The sequence below is a fragment of the Lepisosteus oculatus genome, chromosome 1 (assembly GCF_040954835.1).
Source record: "Lepisosteus oculatus isolate fLepOcu1 chromosome 1, fLepOcu1.hap2, whole genome shotgun sequence".
Classification (NCBI taxonomy): domain Eukaryota; kingdom Metazoa; phylum Chordata; class Actinopteri; order Semionotiformes; family Lepisosteidae; genus Lepisosteus; species Lepisosteus oculatus.
Genome location: NC_090696.1, coordinates 56409576 through 56433045, shown reverse-complemented (window position 1 = coordinate 56433045; position 23470 = coordinate 56409576). Strand labels below are relative to the sequence as shown.

Sequence of the window (23470 nt, the reverse complement as noted above, 5' to 3'; positions counted from 1 at the left end):
CATTTGTGCGCATAAAAAGTGTTTTTTTAATGAAACCATTTTTAACAGCTTTTAAAGTCATGCAATGTTTTAGGCAGGTACACATCATTGTATCTTATTTTTTATTTCGTTTTTAAAAATAAAAATAAAAACATTTGCCCATCGTGTTGATAAGTCGATTACCGGCAATTGTAAAAATTAACCCTTCCCCTCTTCCTCGTTTAATTTAAAGATTTTCGTGAAGAAATCCTTAAACACAAAATCATCACTTAAATAATTGATCCAGATACACACACCAGAGCCAATTTTGCCAGAAACAACCTCCCAGAGAAAATCAGGGACCTGGGCTGAGGTCTCCTTTAGCTCAGCTGTTAAATGACACTGATGGACTGGGTTCCATTTAGTTTAAACTTTTTTAGTTTAAACTGAATTATTGCCTGATTACTGGCTGCTGACATTTGGATTAAGACAAAATATAGATTTTCTCAATTTGTATGAGACATCATATTCACAATAAGCAGTGGACTATTTTTTGCATTTGGCTATATAAGAAATGAACCGAAAGTAATGCGCTGATAGCACTTAGAACCGCCTGGGTGTAACTCGTTACATTACAGTTGTAGGCATTCTCTCATGAGGCACCGATAAATATAGGGGTTTGTGCATTTACTGGGACAATTAGTAATTGTAGCAGTAATTCACACAATGATTCTTTGATGGCTATTCGAGTACCAACCTTGCAGGATAACTCAAACAACGCACACACACAGGTACTAATACACGAGAATACATTTATTAATACATAAAATGTGCATAGAAACATAACAGATCTTATCGTGAGGGTTAGCAGAATACAAAAGGTATATATTCAGTCACGAAGAGTTACAAACCAAGAGGGACATTCAGTATACCATTCATTTAGACCGTTTCATAAATGAACTTGGATTACAACTTCTACACCAGATACTCAAAAGCAAGCACATCACTCATAGGAATTAAATTGATATCAACTGGCGTTGAGGTAACAATTGAATTCTCGAGCTGTAATGCAGAAGGTTGAATACTCATTCGATCTGTGGGGATTCAGATCTCCCGTGGACGCGAAGAAACAGTGGCAGGCTGTCGCTGTGTCCAGTCAGCATTCTCTGGCCCGGTGCCAAGAAGTGGCCGGTGTGGGAGAAGGAGGGAGAGCTGCTGATGCTCTCTGAAGACCGGCTAGTTAGTTCTGGCTTTACTAGCGAGTTTGTGCACAGGAGCAAAGTGACTGCGGGTCCAAACAGGTCACACTCTTTAGACAGGAAGAAGACCGGTTTGTTCCTGATGTAGCGCTAGTCCTGAATCCTTAGATTCAGCTGTCCACAGTTCCGACCGTAGTTCACTTGTTGATCAGGTGAGCTTTTGCGGTGGGTTTACGAGGCTTGCTGCTGGGCTAATCCTTTGGGTGGATCCTTTGGTTACGGGCTGGTGACCTCTGTTCTCGACTCTTAGAACAAAGGAAATTCTTGGCACTCGGACACACTGGCCATTATGTGATTGTCCGAGCTGAGTCTGAGAATTTCCAGGAGGAGCCCTTCTGGGCTCTGTGTTGCCTGTTTTACCTTTGAGGAACTATGGACGTTCATTAATTGAAAGTTCTGTGGGCATTCGAGACTTACGTGGGGTTAACCTCCCCTACCAGTTCCTGATTGGCTGAGGATGAGTAACAATGTACTATGACCTTAGGGTTGTAAACAACTTTAAATGAGTCTCTCCCTTGGAATCTCCCAGACAGGAAGGCGCCAGAGATGACCATTTGTTAGGGTGGTTGATGTGTCTCAGCTTTGGGAGTTATTCCTTATCAGGGCACTCTAACAGCTAGAAAAACACCTTAAATGTGAACCAAATGGAATGGCCTCTCTGTATCCAGAACCACTGAGATGAAGGAGAGAGGGACTGGCAAGGGAGCAGCAAACTTAATTCCTGTATTTTAAAAAGCCTTGCCGCTACACAGTGCTCATTACCACTACACGGACAATAGACTTTTTTTTTTTGTAAAGAAACGCATGTCAAAATGTTTCCAAAACGTCCATTTGTGATCAGTTTAGGTACACAATTCCATATTAATATAACTATCAAGTGATGTTAAATCAGTACAACATTTATATTTTTTACAATAACAGCAAGTGGTGTTCTTACTATGTATTCTTAGAAAAGAATAAAGCATTATAATTTTACAGAACATAGTACAGAACATAAACTTAATAATGAGATAACAAGCACTTTAAAATGGAAACCCACTGTAAGTTACCAAGTTAAAGACTTTGATGCATAACATATTTATGCATAATTAAATTATGAAGAAGGTGAAAGGTTGTGTACTTATGTCCAACTGCGCAATCTTGCTTCTATAAAATATATCAACTATTTAATATTTAATGTTTAACATGCTGTAATACACAGTTTAAAATTATTCAAACTCTAAACAGTATACAACTTAAATTCTTAATTGGAAAAAGATTGTCCCTCAGCAGTGCCCAGGATTCGAAACCGGGTGTTTTCTGGCCACAGCTCAAATACTGTACATAAAACACTAAGCTTTATTAACCCCACCTGGCAGTTTTATAAATTATTTTTATCCTTTTAAAATAAAAACATGCAGTAGGATGTGGTATATTGTGCAACGTCCACCACGTTTTAATGTAACGTTCCTCGCTCATTTTGAATGGCTGAATCTGTACCCGTGGTTCATGATTCACCATTTTTTCTGATGAAGTCTGCTGGATGGAATCAGTTCGAGTAAGTAGCTGCAGCAGCATGCATAAGCTACTGTACAAAGAAACAGGTAAAAGTTTATTCTGTGCTGAAAACCTTAAGCATTGGTATGCATTGGATTTCTGGTTCCAGTATGAAAATATTTTTTTCTATAATAAGGTGACCAAAACAATTTTCTTAATGAGGCCATACTAGCTCTTACAGTTTTGACATAACATCTCTTGATTATAAAGAACACGTAACAGGTTTATTCCATGCTGAAAAGAGAATAAAGAAAACGCAACATTTCGGCCGTGCAGCTTTCTTCACGAGTCAAGAAGAAGGGCTTCTTCTTCTTCAGGGCTCACATGAAGAAGGCTCCATGGCCAAAATGTGTTTTCTTTCTTTTTTTTTCCACATGGAATAAACCTATTACATGATGCAGCTACACACCTGAATCTCTTGATTATGTGCTTTTAACTTTATATCCAAAATTGTTTTGCCTTTTGCATTGTCCAGAAGATGTTAAAGATGTGTATAAACACTAAAGTCTTTTTCATAAGGACTTTTTGTGGCTCAGCGTCTCCCATTTTATATTCATAGTTAATTTTTTTACTAAATGCATACAAAACCTTATACTCATCTACATTGAACCTCATTTGCCAGAAGTTTTTACATTCTTGAAATGTATCTAATTTTTTTTTTTCATTTCAACTGCTGCTTTTACAGATGTTCACAATTTGGTATAATCTGCAAACAAGACCAGCTAACCTAGTACACTTGAATCTAAATCATAGATACAAAATAATAAGAAGAGCAATGGTCATAATGTGGGTTCCTGTGATACTTCACTAATGCCATCACCCCATTTCTATATCCCATATCTACTTGTTCTATTTGCTAACCAGTTAAGATTATTATCACAATAGTGATATCATGTGTTAAACTGTATACTGTAAATACTGTATAGTTAAATGTGTACTAACTAGATAAAGGTTATTGAAATTGTAAAACTTGTGAAAGCTCATTTCAAATATTGTGTGATTTGGTTGTGTTACAACAAATTCCAGTACTGATTGGAAATTAAGCCAAAGAAAAGCATGCAGCATAAAAAAATATTTTCCTTTGCTTAAAGAAAACTATTACTCTAACAGGCTAAAAGCTTTTAAACATTTTAGTCTTCAACAGAAAAGACTATGATGGGATATTCAAAATCATCAAAAACATTGACAAAATCAAACCATTTTTTAGGAAACTAAGGGAAAGCACAGGAAATGTATATAAAACTGAGAATAGGTGATCCTAGGGTCTATGAAGAAATAGCAGGATGAGATCCTCACATCAATATACATTTGTATAGGCAAAACTGGCCTTTTGTTTGCCATATTTTATGTTCTTAGGTATCAAAAACAGCAATACAATAAAGTACAGCATCACTGGTTATCCAGACTAAAGACTAAAGTCACAAAGTACTTCTAAATTCTTCATTTAATACTGACATGCAATACACTTTTAAAACTAAGTGATCCACATAAGAATGATCCCCATAATTGTCTGTGAAAAATATTTATTTGCTTATAGCCAGAGTAACAATTTTTGCATCAACGATTACATAATAATAAGCATCACATTGTGTGGAATGAACTAGTCCGGGCAACTTAATTGTACAAACAGAAATCAGAAAGCATGACCCTTACACTGGACAATTATTGGTTCATTTTTTTGTGTGAAATAAAATAATTCAAATTTGTGATTCTATACTCTCTTTATATCCCCTTTAAAAAAATAGATTTTAAGTCATTCTCTTTGTACACAGAGTTGTGCTTTAGACTTTCTTACACAGAGATTTATTTCAAGAGTGTAAATAGGTTTCTTTACCAACAAAATCCTGTGAGCATACCCCAATAAACTGATTATTTGTTATAATTTATCCACAAGTACCTGAGTAACAGATGTATTTGTAGATTGATCTGCTTACCTATGAAATAGTTTTCTGTACTCCTCTGCAACAATGCCCTCTCATATGTACAAAAATGGCACATCACATTAACATACTGAGACAGTTAACCTTCCTGGAAGGATAATTTTGGATTGTGATAGGCAGTTTTATAAAACAGCTCTTACTCTGTGGTTTTACTGAAAACATAGAGATGTAATTAAGGTTATGGATTATCCCAGATTCTGTAGTTCCAGCTGGACTTAGTATTAATTAGTCTAATTAGCATTAGTAACCCTTAAATGGAACACCAGTCCATTGCAGTGTTAACAACATTGTTACTCAAACACATCTGGGTGGATTTGAACAACTGGGGTATACTAAACTGCTCCAGAATTCATCAGTAATACCCATTACAGCATCCATAGTCCATAATGCCTCAATAACATTTTAAGCTTTCAGTAAGACATTCGACAATTATGCCTGGGCAGCCTGTTTTCCTTTACTAAATGAGTACCCTGTATGGCAGTATAACCTGAAATGGTATTAGGAATATCCTGTGAGACTTTTACACGGATGAAGTGAGAGGATTTGGTAATTCACGTGGCAGAGACTGGGGCTAGGAAACAAACTAAATTTAGGACTGCTGTTACATATAGCATGCTAAATGTATATTATATGCTTGATCAATTTCCATTGAAACATGTCTTTTATTTATTTTACTCTAATATAAGCTTCATATCTTTTTTATTGAAAAAGAATCTCCATCGTTTAATGTGATTGTGGTCTTTCTAGTTGTTCTGAGCATTTTTCATGGATTTGCACCAGTATCTTCCAGATGAGGATCATGTTTCATTAAAAAAATACAATTCTAACACCACTGTAAATTATTTATGATGTACAATATCAGAAACTCACAGCTTTCTATCTCCAGAGTACAGTTTTGCTCATCCAATGGATACCTGCGCAGATCCATCATGCAGGCAGCTGTTGTTGTGATCCTAAAAAGAGTAAGAAGCAAAAATGTAAAACTGTTTAGACAACATCTAGTGTTCAGTTCACTGATCACCGTAGAATTCCTGTTGAAAAAATTATATTCTGCCTACAAGTACCTTGTAAATGTATTCTGAATCTTGCACAATTTTCACATTTTATTGCTTTAAAGCCTTGCAGTTATGACACTTTGATTTAGCAATAAATATTTGTTATATACACTACCCACAAATTCAAAGCAAAGCAAAAAACAAATAAAAAGATGTAAATACATAATACGAATGAAAAATGGAATAAAGACAAGATTGCATAAGCATTCAAGCCCTTACCTGTGGCAAACCTAAATGTATTTTTCTCCATAAAATTACGTTAATGAGCCACACAATTTGTTAAGTAGCCCATTTCTGTGTGTAATAATAGTGGTTATCATTCTTATGATTTCAACATTTTGTGAATCTTGTATTTAAAGAAAAGACTCAGTAATGAAAACTAAAGAGCTTACAAAGTAAGTGATTGAAAAGCACAGATCAGGGAAAGGGTACAAAAATATCTCTGAATATACTTGTGTGCACAGTGCCCTCAATTATTAAGAAATGGAAAGTCCCAGCCCATGTCTGTATCATGTCTGTAAACAGAGCAGCCAGGCAATGAATGCCACTCTGAGAACAATAACAAAAAGGTAGAGAGTTAAAAGCCTGAGATAGGACAAAAAGAGTCAACAATATCCTAGTCACTACAAAAGCTTGCCTTTATAGTAGAGTAGCAATCCATCTCAAATTTTATTTTCCACATCTAGTTTGCAACAAAACATTTAAGTAATAATGTAAATACGGTAAATACGTTCTGTGATCAGATGAGTTGAAATTGAACAATTTTAGCGTAAATGCAAAGTATTACATCTGGCATAAAAAATATCTCCCCACCCAGTCAACACGATCCCTACAGTTAAATATGGTAGAGACAACATTATGCTACAGTATACAGATGCTGCCCCTCTAAAGGGACCTTAAAGTTTATTAGGATTGAAAAAAAATGGTCGGGTAAAGTAATGTATAAGCAAATACTAAAAGAAAATCTGTAAAATTAATTTAATGTCTTAGAGTAACATGGACTCTTTGAGTAACATGGTCAAAGTCCTAACGTGAATTCCACCGAGAATCTGTAGAAAGATTTTAAAAGTAACTTCTTGAAAGAGTATGAGGAAATCTGCCAAGATAAAATGGCAAAAATGGCATCTAGTCAGTGTGCAAAGTTGGTGGAAACTTACCAAAAACTACTTACAGTATGGTTGTAATTACTGCCAAAGGTGCTTCCACCAAATATAAGCTGAATACTTATACATCCACCTATTTTCTAACCGCTTTATCCAGAACAGGTAACAGTTTCACAACTCACCCTTCCCCCTGCCTGTCTGACTTTCTTTTTAACCCTTCTGTGCCCGAATTGCAGCGGGTGAGAAAGAAACAAAGTGAAATTTAGAGCGTACAAAAATGAAAATTCATATTCTTTACTCAACAGCCTTTTAAAAACACCACCCAATGATGTTCAAATCATGATGTCCGTGATTTTTTTGCACAGAAGACTGACACAGCTACTGTATATTCGGCTAGTGTGTATTGTTTGTTTAGGGTTCTGTACCATTCCAGTTAATGTTGTGTTTGTACTTGTAAGAATAGTGATTACAAACATTAAAAAACATACTTGCTTTATGCTGTCCAACTGATCAATCTTGCTTTTATAAAATATACTGACTTTTTCATGTTTGATGTTTAAGATGCTGTACTACAGTTTAAAATGATTAAAAGTCTAAACAGTATCACCTTGAATTCTTATCTCTATTAATATAACTATCAAGTAGTATTAAATAAATATAGCATTTTAGTATAGATTATACTTTTCTATATATTTATTTCAAAAATAAAAATGACTACTATCTAATCTTTCCACGTTTGATCCCAAGAAGAATTACAATAAGCTCCTGCTTTGTTTAGTGATGGTATGAAAAATAAATCTAAATGGAGAGAAAGCTATGCTGGAAGTTGATTAAGACACTTAGAAGACAAAGAAAACGATTTACATTGCATTGTCAGATTGTGAATCGATAGAGGCATTTAATTAAATATGCATTTAAGTTTTAATTTACCATTTGGCTAATGTAGACTCTCTTATTAATCTCTTCTCTCTCTTATTGTCAAAACTCATTCAGTTGTGGTTCTTTCGGTTTCACGGAGGGCTTCTCGGATAGTTGGGCATTCAGGTATATTGCCAAGCTAAAGGATTAGTAAATATACTTTTGTTAAAGCAAGTCAGTTTTTTCGCGACACATAAAAGACATTTTTCCAAGAAAGATCTGATGACGAGGAAGAAAAATCACCCGTTTTTCGTGCACAAAACGTGGTATTAACTATCAAAACTTATTTTATCACTTTTAAAGTCATGCAATTTAAGCAGGAACACATCATTACATCTCAATTTTTATTTCTTTTTTTTAATTAAAAAATTAGATTGCCCAGCCTAAGGGCACTTATAATATTGTGGCATTATTATATAGGACAGATACAGTGACTGAGGCACTTGTTGAATGAAAAACAGCGCTTTATTTTTCAGTACAGCTGGCACATCAGCCCCCCGTGCCCGCGTGCCAGCAGAAAGAGAGACATATACACACACTTTGACAAAAGGTAACACCACACTGTTGTTTAACGCACACAGGCAGCTGAAGCACCACGTCTCTTCCTGTAAAAAGTCTTTGTCTCCATACTATGGTTGCTGTAGTGCAGGATCTCAGATTGTTTTGCAATGTGAACTCAGCCCAATCCCTTGGTGTATTTATACTATATTCTCATGCAGGAGTAGAATAGGTTCATTGTCTTCCAATGAAAGACAGGTTCCTTTCGCCCAAGACAGTTAGAAGACAGTAGAAACTTGCCACACCTGGACTGTTACAGTAACTCAATCAACCTTAATAGCCTTGCAAATGAGCTCACACTGTTGGATATATACTTGACGCTCCAGAGATGTTCCATTTTACTGTACATGTCAAACCGGTTGCTTTCTATTGCAGATGTGCTCCCGCGGAGACTTTTTTTCCTCTTAGCATGTTACACTTAGTTTAAACTACTGAGTGAAATAGGTTTAATACAGGTGGGTAGCTGCATACAGCATGCATAGGCTGCAAAGGAACAAGTAATAGGTTTATTCCATGCTGAAAAGAAGAAAGACAACACAATGTTTAGGCCATTTCAGGCTGCGCTGTTCTGCTTCCTATGGAGATATACGGGTTTTTCGCACGAAGCCGTATTCAGCAGTATTTTGTATATTGAGCATACACACAGTGAACGTGTGTATGTTGCGGAGCTAGTTCGGATACGGTGACGTCAGCACCCTCACTGCGCGTAGCAGGGACCTCAGCTGCCTGGGCTGAGGGAGGTCTCATTTAACTCACGCGGCTGGTTCCCTGTTGCGTTATGCGGGAGACCCGGGTTCGCGCCCCTGGTGCTGTGGGCAGAATGGGTGGCGGGGTGCACGACACCGTGCGGAACCGCAACTGTCAAATTGGTGCCGTGACCTGGACGGGAGTGTCCTTCGCCGAGGTGAAGTTCAGCAAGGGAGGGTGTAACGGAGCTAGTTCGGATATGGTGACGTCAGTGCCCTCACTGCGCGTAGCAGGGACCTCAGCTGCCTGGTCTGAGGGAGGTCTCCTTTAGCTTCCTTTAGCGGCTTTAGTCTCCTTTGGTGGCTGGTTCCCCAGGTGCTGCGGGATAGAATGGGTGGCGGGGGGCAGGACACCGCGCGGAACCGCAATGGTCACATGTACAGATGCAGCCATTCAAAATGCGTGAGGTACACCAAAGTACAACGCGGTGGGCGAGTCGCATCAAAACGCAGTATGACGTGGTGTAACGCCTCATTTGACGTCATACCAGAAAGTATCCTGAATCACCTTGTAAAACCACCAGGAGGAGCCCATAAAGCCTAACCTCTCATGTACAGCATTTGAGCTTTTAAATTTAAACTGTGTTTTACAGCATGTTAATCATCAGTCATTAAAAAGTTGGTATATTTTATGAAAACAAAATTGCTCAGGTGGGCAAAAGTACACAACCTACCTTTATCATAAATATTTTAATTATGCAGAAATATTTTATGCATCAAAGCCTTTACCGAAGATATTACTAATAGTATTAATAATGAATGACCTTGGACAAGCTGTAAACTCAAAATATTATGCTGGTCCACATTCTTTGTAACCGTCATTTTAAACGAAAAGAGTTTATTTTTTCATTGACAAAAAGTAACACCACAGCATTTCGTTGATCTAATGAACAAGGACAGGACATTAGCTAGCCAATATGATAAAGGAATAAATGACTTTTTTATTTCATTAGCACATTTATTTGAACATTTCCATCGATTGTACAAGCACTGAAAAACTGTCCAATCCCTAGTTCGTCGGGCATTTTATTTTACTATAACAGACATAAAAACACCCTTGCTTTTAACAGAGCATTTCATAATTTCTAACAATGAAAATGATTTAAACTGTGACACTTTTATTATTCAACGAGAGCTCAAAATATCACAAGGATCCTTAAGAGCACAGCAAAGACAACAGAAAAAGATATGTGTATCAGATACATGATAATCCAAGCATTTTTATCTACGCTAAGAAGTAGTCTTTAAAATTTCTTCAACACACAGTGAAGTCAAAATTCTGGGGGATGCGTATATTAGAAAATATAGGACTTCTTCCAATGTCTGTCATGCAATCAGATTTCAGGAATTATCCATTTTATAATAGGAAATATAGTATGGAATCGTGAATCTAAAGAAATTAATAATGATATTAATTTAAGTATCTAAATATCTAAAAATATGTATCTATATAGCACGTAATATTACTTTATTCCACTTTCTTTGTAAACACGGAAAAACAGATTCACAACACGACATTGTGTCACTCTTCTTCAGTTATGTAAACTGTACTGTATATTGCTGGCCTTGGTAGTTTAAAGAAAAGATACACACCAGTATTCCATTTCTCCCTAAACATTTTAACCATCAAAGTCTTTTATGTGGTTATTTCGGAAACGTTTTTACGTGCTCCATCTGAGTATTTTACTGTTAACTGTTCCTGACCATATTACCTGCCCTGCCTACGGGCACTTTTCCTGTCCATGGGGGAGGGTGACTGTCTTTAATTAGAAGGTTAGCCTATTCTACTCTGAGAATGTAGAGGGGGTGGAAAGTGCTCGTGGTCATTTAATTAGTATTACAATTCGCACTGATTCCCTTGAGAAGACATAGACATAAGAATATTCTGCGTGGTAAAAAGACTGCAGGTGAGCCAGAGTGCGAGCCCGACAGAGAGAGAGAGCGAGAGAGAAAAGAGAGAGTAACACCAAGGGGCGCGGAACCAGGGAACTATTTACATGGAAAACTGGCGATCTCCCAAGTGTCACGATTATAGCCCCCCCTCCTTAAGGGTGCTCCAGCCCTTTCACTAAAGACTTCATTCTGTGCACCTGATCCCTTTTACCTAGCCCACCTTAAAAGCCAGGCGCTGACGCTCATCCGGGCTCTGCATCTGATTTCCATATCGTGCGAGTCCAGGACCTGGAAGCGCCTGGTCCCGTTAAGGTTTTAACCTCTGTTCCCGTTCCTGTTCCCCGTCCGCAGGTTCCGACCCGGCCTTCGTGGTTTTTAATTCTTGTTCTGATGGATCTTCTGGTTTTGGACTTACCCGTGCGTTTTGGATATTCCCTAAGGACTACTCTCTCGGATTGTTCGCCTCAGCCACACCTCCCCCGTGCACCAGCGCACCTTGGACACGCCCCCCTGTCTTCTGCCCCGTATTCCTGCATGACGTTTCCCCAGTGTTTCCCCACTCCGTCGGACTGTGTCGTCCGCATAGGGTCCGGAAAGAACTGTTCGTTACACCAAGACTGTACGCCCGTTTCACTGTTACCTGGATACCTCTTTATCCAGGTAACAGTTTCACAACTCACCCTCCACCTGACTGTCTGACTTTTTTTAACCTTTCTGTGCCCGGATTGCAGCGTGTAAGATATTTTTCCAAGAAAAAAAAGATAAATTAAGAAAAAGAGAAATTTCACCAGAGCCTCTTCTTTTCCTGTTTCTAATTTTTAGTTCAGAAGGATTCAAGCAGGATTGCAAATGAAAGGCAGCGACCTCAATCAACCCCAAATCATAATTGAACCCGTTCTGAGCCTACATTACATTTTAGCGTTTCATTTTGAGCAGAAGACCCTCAAACCTGAAGAAGGCTTGCGTTTTCTCTCTTCTCTTTTAAGCATGTGTACAATGCTATAATACAGTTTAAAATAATTAAAAGTTTAAACAGAATCAACTAAACTCCATTTATATAAGTATCGAGTGATATTAAATAAATACAGCTTTTTAGTTTAGATTACACATTTCTAAAATGTATTTAAAAGTTAAAAACTATTACAATCTGTTTGATCCCAAGATCCCAAGAAAAATAAATCTAAACGGGGAGAAAGCTATGCTGAAAGTTTATTAAGATACTTAGAAGACAAAGATAACGATTTACGTTGCATTTGTCTTATTGTGAATCAATAAAGACAGTTAATTAAACACGCGTTTGTGATTTAAATCAAAATGGGGGAAACGGGGACTCTCTCTTATTATTAACACTAGTTCAATTGTGGTTCTTCTCAGATACTGTAGTTGGGTGTACAGGTAGATTGCCAGGCGAAATAAAAACAGGTTTCGATAGTTAATAACCACTTTTTATGCGCGAAACATGGATGATTTTTCTTCCTCCTGATCATCTTAAATCTGAAATCTGTGTATGCTGTAAGGTTTTTACTTCTTAATTAAACATTTAAAATACACGTTTCGAATAGAAAAAATCATCTGTTGTCTTCCTGGTATGTAGAACAGATCAGCAGGTCTTTTTTCCCCAATCAGAGGGGTGTCAGATGGTGTCAGCCAATCACCATTCTGAAGCTGTGCCATGATCTCTGGTATAGGGACACCCCAGAATTCTGTCGCATAGTCTAGATCATTTTCATTTTAGGAAATTATGAAATCCTCGGTTAAAAGCAAGAGAGATTGTCTGTTATACTGGACATAAAAACAAGAGTTTGCTGCGGCGTTATTGGAAACCCAATTTTAACAACAAATCGGCGGCATTATATCCTAGAAGACACAGACCGGTGCCAGTTGGAGCATGCCCGGAGCATAAAAGAAAATGCCAGATGAACTAGGGATTGAACAGTTTCCAAGTGCTTGTACAATCGATGGAAATGTTCAAATAAATGTGCAAAAGAAATAAACAAAAAAACATTTATTCCTTTATCATATTGGCTAGCTAATGTCCTCTCTTTGCTAGTTACTTGTGGCTGTGTTTCTGCGTTGCGTAGCACAAGTGAGTATATTCTCAGGCGGAGGAACGTAAACAGCTTAATTTTCATGTTAAATAAATTTTTTTAATTAAAATTCATTCTATACAGCAATCACATATTTGGGGACCGTTTCATAAAACTTTGATGCTTAAAATGTTTAGGGAGAAATGGAAGACTGGTGTGTATTTTTTCTTTAAACTACCAAGACCAGCCATATACAGTACAGTTTACATACAGTAATATGTTTATTTTACTATATTAATATCATTTATGACCTTCAGATGCGATATGCTCCTCTTTTTTTATGCTCAGATACTAAAATTTCCCTTTAGTGGTAAAATTTCATAGACATATTCAATACTAAGCGGATTAAAATGTGCACAGTAAAGAGATTAAATGATTAAATCTTTTCACTACCAACCAATGCACCACGAGTGCCCCTGTCAGTCATTTTGGCCAGCCAATCACATAACGGTGGCGCATGCGTAGTTGTCTGCAGTATGGGTTTGTACTGTGCATTTTGAATGACTGCATCTTTACACAGTGGTCCCCCAGGTTCCAGTTAGTGCGTAATTATGCATCGTTTAAAAAAAGAGAATTAGCTCACTGATAGTTTTATGTGGAGGCTGTGAAAAAGTCATGGTCTTTAAAATGCATTTGGTTTATAGGCTTTCTGTGTTTCCCTTCCAAAGATATGGACAGAAGAAAATTTGAGCATGGTCAATAAAATGGCTTCAAAATGACTTAGTGAAGGCTGTGAAAACAGTCGCAATATACTTTGTACACACAGAGTACAAATTTTTTCGTAACTCTAGGAGGTTTTGTGAAAAAGCTACAGGTGTGCCAATTATAATCATTTTAATTTTTAAATACATTTTAGAAAAGTGTCATCTATACAAAAAAGTTGCATTTAATACCATTCGATAGTTATATTAATAGAGATAAGCTCTCTATTAAAGCTCAGATAAAAGATCAAGCACAGATTAAACAGCAATATCTCACACATTGGGACTGATCTGTGATCTGTGATGTTGTTGTGATGTGAGTGTGAATTGTGATGCTCTAGCAGGCACAGCCGGCTGACTGGGCCGAAAAATAAATTTTTCAAAAGTTGTTAAACTGTTTTAAAAAACAGTTTAACAACTCTTAAGCATACTGTAGTTTTTGTTAACACAAGTTTATCCATGAAAAGACCACGGGCATTCTCAGAGTAGAATAGGCATACCTTCCAATGAAAGACAGTCCCCCTTCCTTCCACGGAAAGACAGACAAGTGTTTTCACTGCCTATTTAGTAGCTGCTCAGAGGGAAATGGGGTAACATGGTAAAATGGGGTAAAATGGCAAGCATGCTCTTTAGATAACGTGATTCCATATTATATTCCCCATTAATCAAATTCTAAAAGTATGCTTTTGTTTACTCCGAAAGTGAGCATATTCGCAGAAAAGGTTAAAATATCACTTTTCTCACAAAGTATACAAGCAGTATGGTCAGAAGGAGCATGTAAAAACTTTTCAAAATAATAATTAAATTCTGAAAAGTATGAGTTTCTTTTACTGTGATAACGAGTGCAAGTATTCCTGCAAAATGGTAATCACTTAACTTTGAATGTTTTGTGATATTTAGAAAGATCAACAAATTCAATATAGTGTCGATAATATTTATTGTCAGTAATAATATCAGTAGCAGTTTTAAATTATTCGTTGTTATTAATAAATGACTTAGCTTCGAACATGTTGTGATATTTAGAAATATAAAAAATGTCAATATAATGCCAATAATTTCTGGAATTTTAGTTTTTTAAAGAAATGTTTATTTGTTAAAGGAAAACTTGTAGCTGGATTTGAACACCCGACCTCAGGGTTATAAATCAGTCATTTAAGCCATCATGCCACTGATGCAGTTGCATGACAAGCACTGAAACAACCATACACATATCAATAGAACATCTTATACTACTGTTTGTGCTACAGTACATGAATATAATTATATAATTATTAATTTCTTTAGATACGCGATTCCATATTATATTTCCTATTAATCAAATTCTAAAATTATGGTTTTGTTTACTCTGACATCGAGCAAATTCGAAGAAAAGCTTAAAACTATCACTTTTTTCACAAAGTCCTGTATTTAAACGTACAGTAACATGGTCAGAAGGAGCATGTAAAAATGTTTCTTAAAAGATCACAGGTAAGACTTTGATGCATAAAATGTTTAGGGAGAAATGGAATACTGGTGTGTATTTTTCCTTTAAACTACCAATATACAGTTTACATAATATGTTTATGTTCCTAAATTAATATAGTTTAAATTTAATATTGTCCAACTGAGCAATCTTGCTTTCATAAAATATACCAACTTTTTAATGTATAATTATTAACATGTTCTACTACATAGTTTAAATTCAAAAGTCTAAAGAGCATACAACTTAAATACTTAAATGAATAAAGATTGTCCCTCAGCAGTGATCAGGTTTCTAAACCAGGTGTTTTCTGGTGACAGCTCAAATGCTGTACATGAGAGGTTAAACTTTATTAGCTCAACCTGGCGGTTTTACAAGGTGATCACGGATACTATTAACATAATCTAATTTGCATACGGTAGAGTGCGGTATGACGCGAAATGGAAATTGGATGCGACACACCCACCACGTTATACTGCAGCGTATCCCGCTCGTTTTGAATGGCTGCTTCTGTATATAGTCATAATTAACTACTGGTAGTTAAATTATTTAAATTGATATCAACATGTGTAAGATAATAATTTAATTCTCAAGAGCAGTAATGGTGAATATCCTCACCCACAACTGTGGATTCGTAACTCCTGCACAGAAGGATGGAGTAATAGCTAATTGGGTCACAGAATTGTCCAATGCATGTTCTGCTAGCTCAGTGCCACTCCAGTCCTTAGGCAACTTGAGGTATTGGGGAGACAGAAAGAACGTTTTTGTTGGTTCCTCATGCTGACAGTTCTCTTCAATGGATTGTCTGGGTTAGAATTGAGCTACGTCTGTGCACTGACTTCTACTTCACACTTCGGTGTGAATCAAACTATAATGGGAGAAACCTGATTTGCTCCCTGTGTAGCAGCTACTGCCGAATAATATTATATCCAGGCATATCAACAAAAGTCCACCCATATTGCTCTGGTGATCAGGTGGATTCACAGAGGTACAGTAGCTATTGTAGCTGGTCGCAAGGTCCTGCTGCAATCTAGACCTTGGGAAGAATTCTGTTTTTACAAATGGGCTCACTCTCTAACTTGGAGCTTTGGAAATAAGTTTAAGTACTAAAGTTTAGACAACAGGTGTGGTGGACACGTGGGCCTGTTGTTAGTCTGCCAAGTTGGTTTGATGAAGAGAGCAGAATTAAAGGTGATGTGCACCTCATTTTAACTGGGGAAAATACAGTTCTGTTGGAAAATACAGCACAGTGGGTTGCCGGAGTGGGTTGATTGGCTGGTCATCTTTTTGGATGATTGACAATACCCTGTGACTTTTAGGATTATGTCGAGATGTACTGTTGCCCTTCTGCTAGATGTCCAGGCGCAAGCAGTGGACATCCACCTTAGGGAGTATTGACATTGGATTGGACTGTCCTGGACAAGATCCTCATCCAGAAAAAAAAAACAACTAATCTCTGTTACTTTCCCAAACACAAAAAACTCTAGGTCATTCTGTGTCTGAGATCACAGAGAGGGGCCTCGCTGGAGTTTCACAGAAACCCTCTTTCTGAGGATCATTAATGAGCCTTGCTGCTACAACTGTTTAAAAAATGTCAATGTACAGAACAACACACTAGAGGCTATATACAACAGCTTATTCCAGTGCTATTCCAGGTTCTCAAACCTGGTGCTGGTGCTGTGTTTACTGGTTTTAATTTCTACTTAGATGTTAATTGGTGGTGCTGATTCATGACAATTAATTAATTGATTTTTCTTGTTAAGACTTCTTGGTGCCCAATTTCAGGGATATTGTTCCAGCAATCTTATCATAAAAAGTTTAGAATTCTCTAAACAACTTGTTATCAGTTTTTAGTCTTATTCTAGTCTAAATACCCCTTAATAGGTTATCAATTTAAGATTATCATAACAGTGAGAATGGCAATGTACAAAACAATAAATGTTTGAAATATAAAATTTAAACCAATTACTTATTGTTTAACATTCAGACCTAACATTCAGTTTAACATTATAATGGACATCACTTGTTAGAGCATTTTTTTCTCATTTTACAGGACATTGATTGCATCACTGACATCTGAATTGGTCTAAAACACCAATCAGCATCAAGCAACTGCATGTTTGTGAAATTTTAAGAGTATTATTTCACATTCATCATCAGCATGTCAGGACAGTGTCCTTTGGTCCAGAGTAAGGAATATGTTTAATATTTTTATTTGTGATTATTAACAGTGAGACCATAATATAATGCAATAAAAATAATATTTAATCCTTATGTTAATCTATTCAGGCATTACTTGCAACATTTTTGATTTTATAATCCAGAAGATTTTATGCTGCATTTTTTTTTTAAATGTTGTCCATTACAATGGATATTGGGTCTCAAGAAAGGCAATATAAGCTATGTCTTGGATGTATCTCATAATTCCTAAAACAAGTTAATATACAGAGTACACTGCTTTACATGTCCTGCAATGTCTGTCTGATAGACATCTTTGAGAAACTGAAAATTTGAATACTGGTGATGAGACTGCAGATAGTACCACATTTGATCCACTTAGTAAGTAAAGAGTTGTAGAGACAGTCAAAGTAAAACACAAATAATGTGAAAAGTATTATATAGTTTTATTTTTAATAAATAGTAATATATAGTAATATATATTTTAATATAGTAAGTTATTTTTCTCATTTATTAACCCCCATGGGGTTAAGTAAGCAAAAGAGTGCAAACGAAACGTTTCACAGCATCATTACTAATATAGTGTTTAATATTATTAAAAGTATTAGTGACATTTTCATTAAGAAATAAAAAGTAAGAGCAAGGTATATACTGTGGATAGTATTTTACTGAGCAGATAGGGATGAAATTCCAGATAGAAATGGAGAGCTCCAGGAAAAGACATGGAAAGAGGAAATAATGAAGATAATGAGGTCTTAGAAAACCCAGCGTGTTTGGAATTTGGGAATGACTCCGATGCTGACATTAACAGAAAAGACTAAATCCAGTGGTGCCATAACCCATTCAGCCACCCTATCCCTAATCCCTGATACCAGCTGGGATTGAAAAATCCATCAGGTCAAGTGACAACTAAAATAATGGAAATAGACACTTCGGATACTTACACATGCTTTTGATGTGGCGGTGGTCAACTTCTGGTTGGAGTACAGAAGAGATTGTAAAATGATTGGTATCAACAAAAAAAAGACCTGGACCCTTCGTACTTCAGGGTGAAGGTGGCAGAGTGCCTTGTGCGACTGGATAAATCACAGGCCACGAAGATAAGAGGGAGGCCAGATAGTTTCTCAATACTAACTCCACTTATTGGGCCTCAATTAAAAATTTGACCAACTAAGAGAAGGCCCTTACCAGAGACCCAGAAAGACATGGTGGATCACATGCTAAATTATGAAGACAATGAAAGAGAATACGAGATGCAAGCCTCCAAAGTGCACTGGCAAAGTGTTTGTTGATTGTGATCAATGTACTGTATGTGTTTGCTTTGTTAAATATTTTAATTTCTAATGATATTTTAAATATTTTCTGGCTTTATTTAAACATTTTAATCAAAACAATACACACATGCATCTAACATCATTATCTAGGTTTAACAATCGTCCAGCTGTAAGACCACACAGAAAACTGAGAGGCAGTTTCTACAGGAAATGACAGGTTTAACTTATTGTTAGCTCTTGGATAGTGAAAATATTTTGCTGGGGATCTAGTATTTACTACATTTTAAAATGGTACTGTTTACTTTGACAGGACGGTTTTCAAATATTCTACAGAAAATTGTTTTTCTGTTGAACATTTACAGTGATTAAATAAATTGGGAGAAGGTACTATTGCTGTTGCACAGGTGTCATTATATAATGCTTCAGTAATTGGATTCAATGTTACTGGCACAGCCGGACCTCATTAATTAACAATTAACATTTCGCACTTCACTGCTTGGTATTGAACAGCCTGCTGTTTTCCTGAGCTCTCCTTCTTCCTGAAGACATAAAGTGAATAAACCCTTCTACTGTTCTGGATCCTGTCACTGCTTGCCTCACTAAATTCAACTTCATCCATCACCTTCAGATTTGTTCACCCTTGTCTATGGAACCGACCTGCACAGGTTTCTTTCTGGTGCTCCGTAACATTCAGAACATTTACTTTCAATTTGGTCTCTCTTATTCATTTCTACTAAATTTATGAGAAGCTGTTTCAAAATTGTTGTGTTCTTCAACTTCAAGCACAGTTGAAAGTATGGGATTTAAATTCATCCATCCATTTTCTAACTACTTCATCTAATTTAGGATCACAAACAAGCCAGAGCCTATCCTGGCAAGCAATGGGCACAGACAGACACAAACTCATACAGATTCACACCGGGGTCAATTTTCCCAGAAGCCGGTTTATCCTTATTCTATGTCCCTGGACTTCATAAAACAGTTAAAGGAAATTAAATATTTATTTCTTGTGATTTTCCACCTCTACCAAACTGCAGTTGGATCTTAAACATCAGCAAACAAAAAAAAAGTCTGGAATCAGGAGACAGAACTGACAATAAAGCAGCAAGATATATCTAGAGGCAATAGTATACAGATGGTTATCGGATAAATTTCTATCCAAATGTCATTTACACTGTCAAATTCATCTGGAAGGAGAAAAAATACCCTCTGTGCATGAATTGCTGTCAACTATACTGAAGTAATACTATATGTGATTGGACACATGTAGGAGACTATAATGCAGTTATAATGCTCTTATACACACAGAGAGTTTTCAAATCCCATCGGCAATGCATCTTTTGATGTGCTTAGGTTTGAAAAAACTCTAATATGAGAATAAAAAAAAGCTTCAGTTATTTTTAAATACAGTGGGATGGCCTCTTTCTTACATTTAGTTATCTACAAATGAAGAGATCATCTGTCTCACATGCACTTAACATCTGTTAACACTGAACAATAAACTACTTATTGCTTACTTTACCCTTTTCTTGCACTGTTACCCATTCCTTGTGTCAGGGATGTTTTACTGATGCTGTCTCATTATATTTTAAATAAAGTGCACATAATACAACCTCAAGGCATTTAAAACACATACCAAATACATACCAGATTTAAAAATCCTGTTGAAAAGACTAACATAGTTTTTTTGTGTCATGAAAAACTGCCTTGCTGTACATATTTCTGATGGTCTATTTCTCCTAGGGTGCAAGTATATTTTTAGAAGAATTTAAAATTTAAATTTTGTGAACTCAGATCACAAATGAACAGCAGTAAACTGAGGATGGAGTAAATATACCTTTTGTGAGAATATAAATTTTAATAGGTATTTTTGAATTAATACAGCATCCTGAAACTTCACCTTTTATACTGTAAATTGAAAGATAATTAAAGTAATAAGAAAATGGTAACTACCAGAGGCACATGCAAATATGTGTAAAAGCACCCAGAATGGTTAAACAATTCAAGTTTAAAAGTATTTGGTACAGTAAAATATAAGTGGAGAAATGCATAGCCTGAATGTCTACCCACCTGCCAATTTCAAAATTACATTGGTGTGCCTTTTTTTTTTGGTCTGTGAGAGGCTACATTCTGCTGCTCAATAGGAAACGTCATTGAGTATTGACTCTGAAATTTCCAACAGGTGGGTGAATAAAGGTTTCCATTTCAGCCTATTTCTCTTATGTACTAAGTTTTACTTAAGGTATTAGAACAGTCAAAAGCAAAATTAACATATCATCTCTCGCTAACTGTAATACATAAAACCTTTTCTATGCAATACGTTATTATCCTGCAGAAGTGTTGCAGATTTGCATACCACTTGTTTGACCATTTTTGTTTTTCAGGATAAATCCAACTTTGTTGTCACTGATGCACAAACAGTTTAGAAATAGATTTCCATTGAAAAAATGACTCTAATTAGTGTTCAGAATGTATACTGCATCATTAAAAGTAAGGATAGGCAGAATGGTAATGTGGATGCTAAATGCCAAAGAATATTACTGAAAATGAACGTCAAGAAGACGAAACAGAAGCAGAAATTCAATTTCCCACTGTATATCAGCACCTTGACTATAAGTACACGTTAATAAATCCACAGTGAGCTCTATACAGATTCTAATAAAGTCTAATAAAGTCTGTGAGCTCTAATACTGTACTGTATATTAGTCTAATAAAAGACTAAACACTGAAAGACAAGCCTAAGCTTAAGCTATCTATTGATTGTAAAATGAATTCATTGTAAAACACAACAAAACTGTACCTCCAGTAAGCATTATCCCTGAGAGGTAATATGCCCCAAGTCTACTTGCTGGACTATTCTCTCCAGGATTTTAAGGGCATATTAATTTGGTTTCCTTTAGAATGCACACTTTGTATGTCCTTCTCAAAATGGTGACCCTGTTGTTATGTGCTACCATTTAAACTGTTTAACTGTCTACTCTAATTGTTATGTTCCATTTTTTCAATATTGGGAGATCCAGCATTTTCTATAGGAATACCATAATGTCATAGAATTTCAGAATCAAAGCAGCTAATTTTCTTTGCTTAGCTTGCACCTCTATGCAGATTAAAGTTCTTACTGCATTGTTCTCTAGGACATATTTTTAGGAACCATATGGGACAGCTCTTCTTGAAAAAAAACTTTCGACAATAGAAATATGATTCAGCAGTTTTGGCATATCTGTTAAAGGGCTATTGTCAGTAAAATCTAATTTATCCTTAATTTATGTAAATTGCCTTGATTAGATATGTCAAGTGTTATATTTTAATAAAAAAAATCTGCTGACAAAATGCTTTAGCACTACAGAAGGAGTTCCTCATGATAATACAATATCAACTGTTAGTTTCTCTTCACTCACAATGATGTTCTACAGCATCTGTATAACAGACTAGAAAAATAATTCGTTTTCAGTGATAGTGACTTGGTACAAAACAGTACAAAAATAGTTCATTTACCAAATAAAAAACGTTTCTCCCTACATTAACACAAACATAAAACATTTGAGATTAAAAAATACAATTCTATTAAAAAATAAAATATTTCTGAGGTACATGTTTGTGTGGGTGCCATCCATGTGTTTCCAGCTCCTACAATCAAAAGGCATACTGGTATGTCAATTAGCTTCTGGGAAACATTAGATTCCCTGATTCGAGTGTGTACCCTGTGAGAGACTGGTGTTGCATCCAGGGTGCAACCAACCTTGTTCCCATTGCTTGCTGAGATCCCTCCGTGAACGTTAATTGGAGGAAACAGTTAGAAATCTGATGTTTGAATCCTTTTACAATATATGGAAAGATTTTATTGTTGTTAAAAAATGTTGACTATATTTCTCAAATAAATGTACTGTTAAACATTTTTGTTATTGCATACAGTCAATAAATTAACAACAGTCAAATAATAAATTGAGAACAGATTATGTTTTTTCCCAATTCCCACAAACATATTCTAAAGGTTTTCTAAAACATTTTGTGAAAAAATATCTGATGTGCTAAATATTGATCATTTCAGAGAATGCATAAAATGGGCATTTTACATGTACAGTAAATACATTTACAATGCTTTACAAACATATGCTGAACTTTACAGTTTTCATATTGTGTTGCTTTAAAGCTAGCAGTGATGACACAAATCACAAAAATGCAAAGCTAAAAACAAATAGAAGTAAATATATACTATGAATTAAAAATGGAGATAAAAGTCATGATTGCGTAAGTATCCAACCCTTTAGCTAGAGTTAAAAGAAAAATAAAAAAGAAGAAAAAGAAGGAAGTAACAATTATATAAAATAAAATTGGGAGAGTCATTATGGCATAAATATTTTAAACCCTTTACTGTGTCAAAAAAATGTAGGTAAAGAAAATAACCTCAAAGAGCCACGTGATTAGTTAAGTGACCTACTTCATTGTGCAACAATAATGACTCTCATACAGATGCAGCCATTCAAAACAAGCGGGGTATGCTGCGGTACAACGCGGTGGGCGTGTCGCAGTATATCGCATTATACCATATGCAAATTAAATTATGTTAAAAGTATCCGGAATCACCTTGTAAAACCGCCAGGTGGAGCTAATAAAGCTTAACCTCTCCTGTACAGCATTTGAGCTGTCACCAGAAAATATCCAGTTTCCAATCCCGATCACTGCTGAGGGACAATCTTTATTCAATTAAGAATTTAAGTTGTATTACAGCATGTTAATAATTATACATTAAAAAGTTGGTCTATTTTATGAAAGCAAGATTGCTCAGTTGGACAAAAGTACACAAC

At 36.0% G+C, this 23470-nt stretch overlaps 1 protein-coding gene across 3 annotated transcripts in view; it reads right to left on the bottom strand.

Moving 5' to 3' along the window:
- The window catches only part of gabrb1 (gamma-aminobutyric acid type A receptor subunit beta1), a 385381-nt gene that overhangs the window by 141088 nt on the left and 220823 nt on the right, over positions 1-23470 (bottom strand). For all 3 annotated transcript variants that reach the window (XM_069190655.1, XM_069190651.1, XM_069190656.1), the window contains one exon: positions 5564-5646. In XM_069190655.1, coding sequence (XP_069046756.1) covers positions 5564-5646 — 83 coding nt within the window. The remainder of the gene's footprint in view (positions 1-5563; positions 5647-23470) is intronic.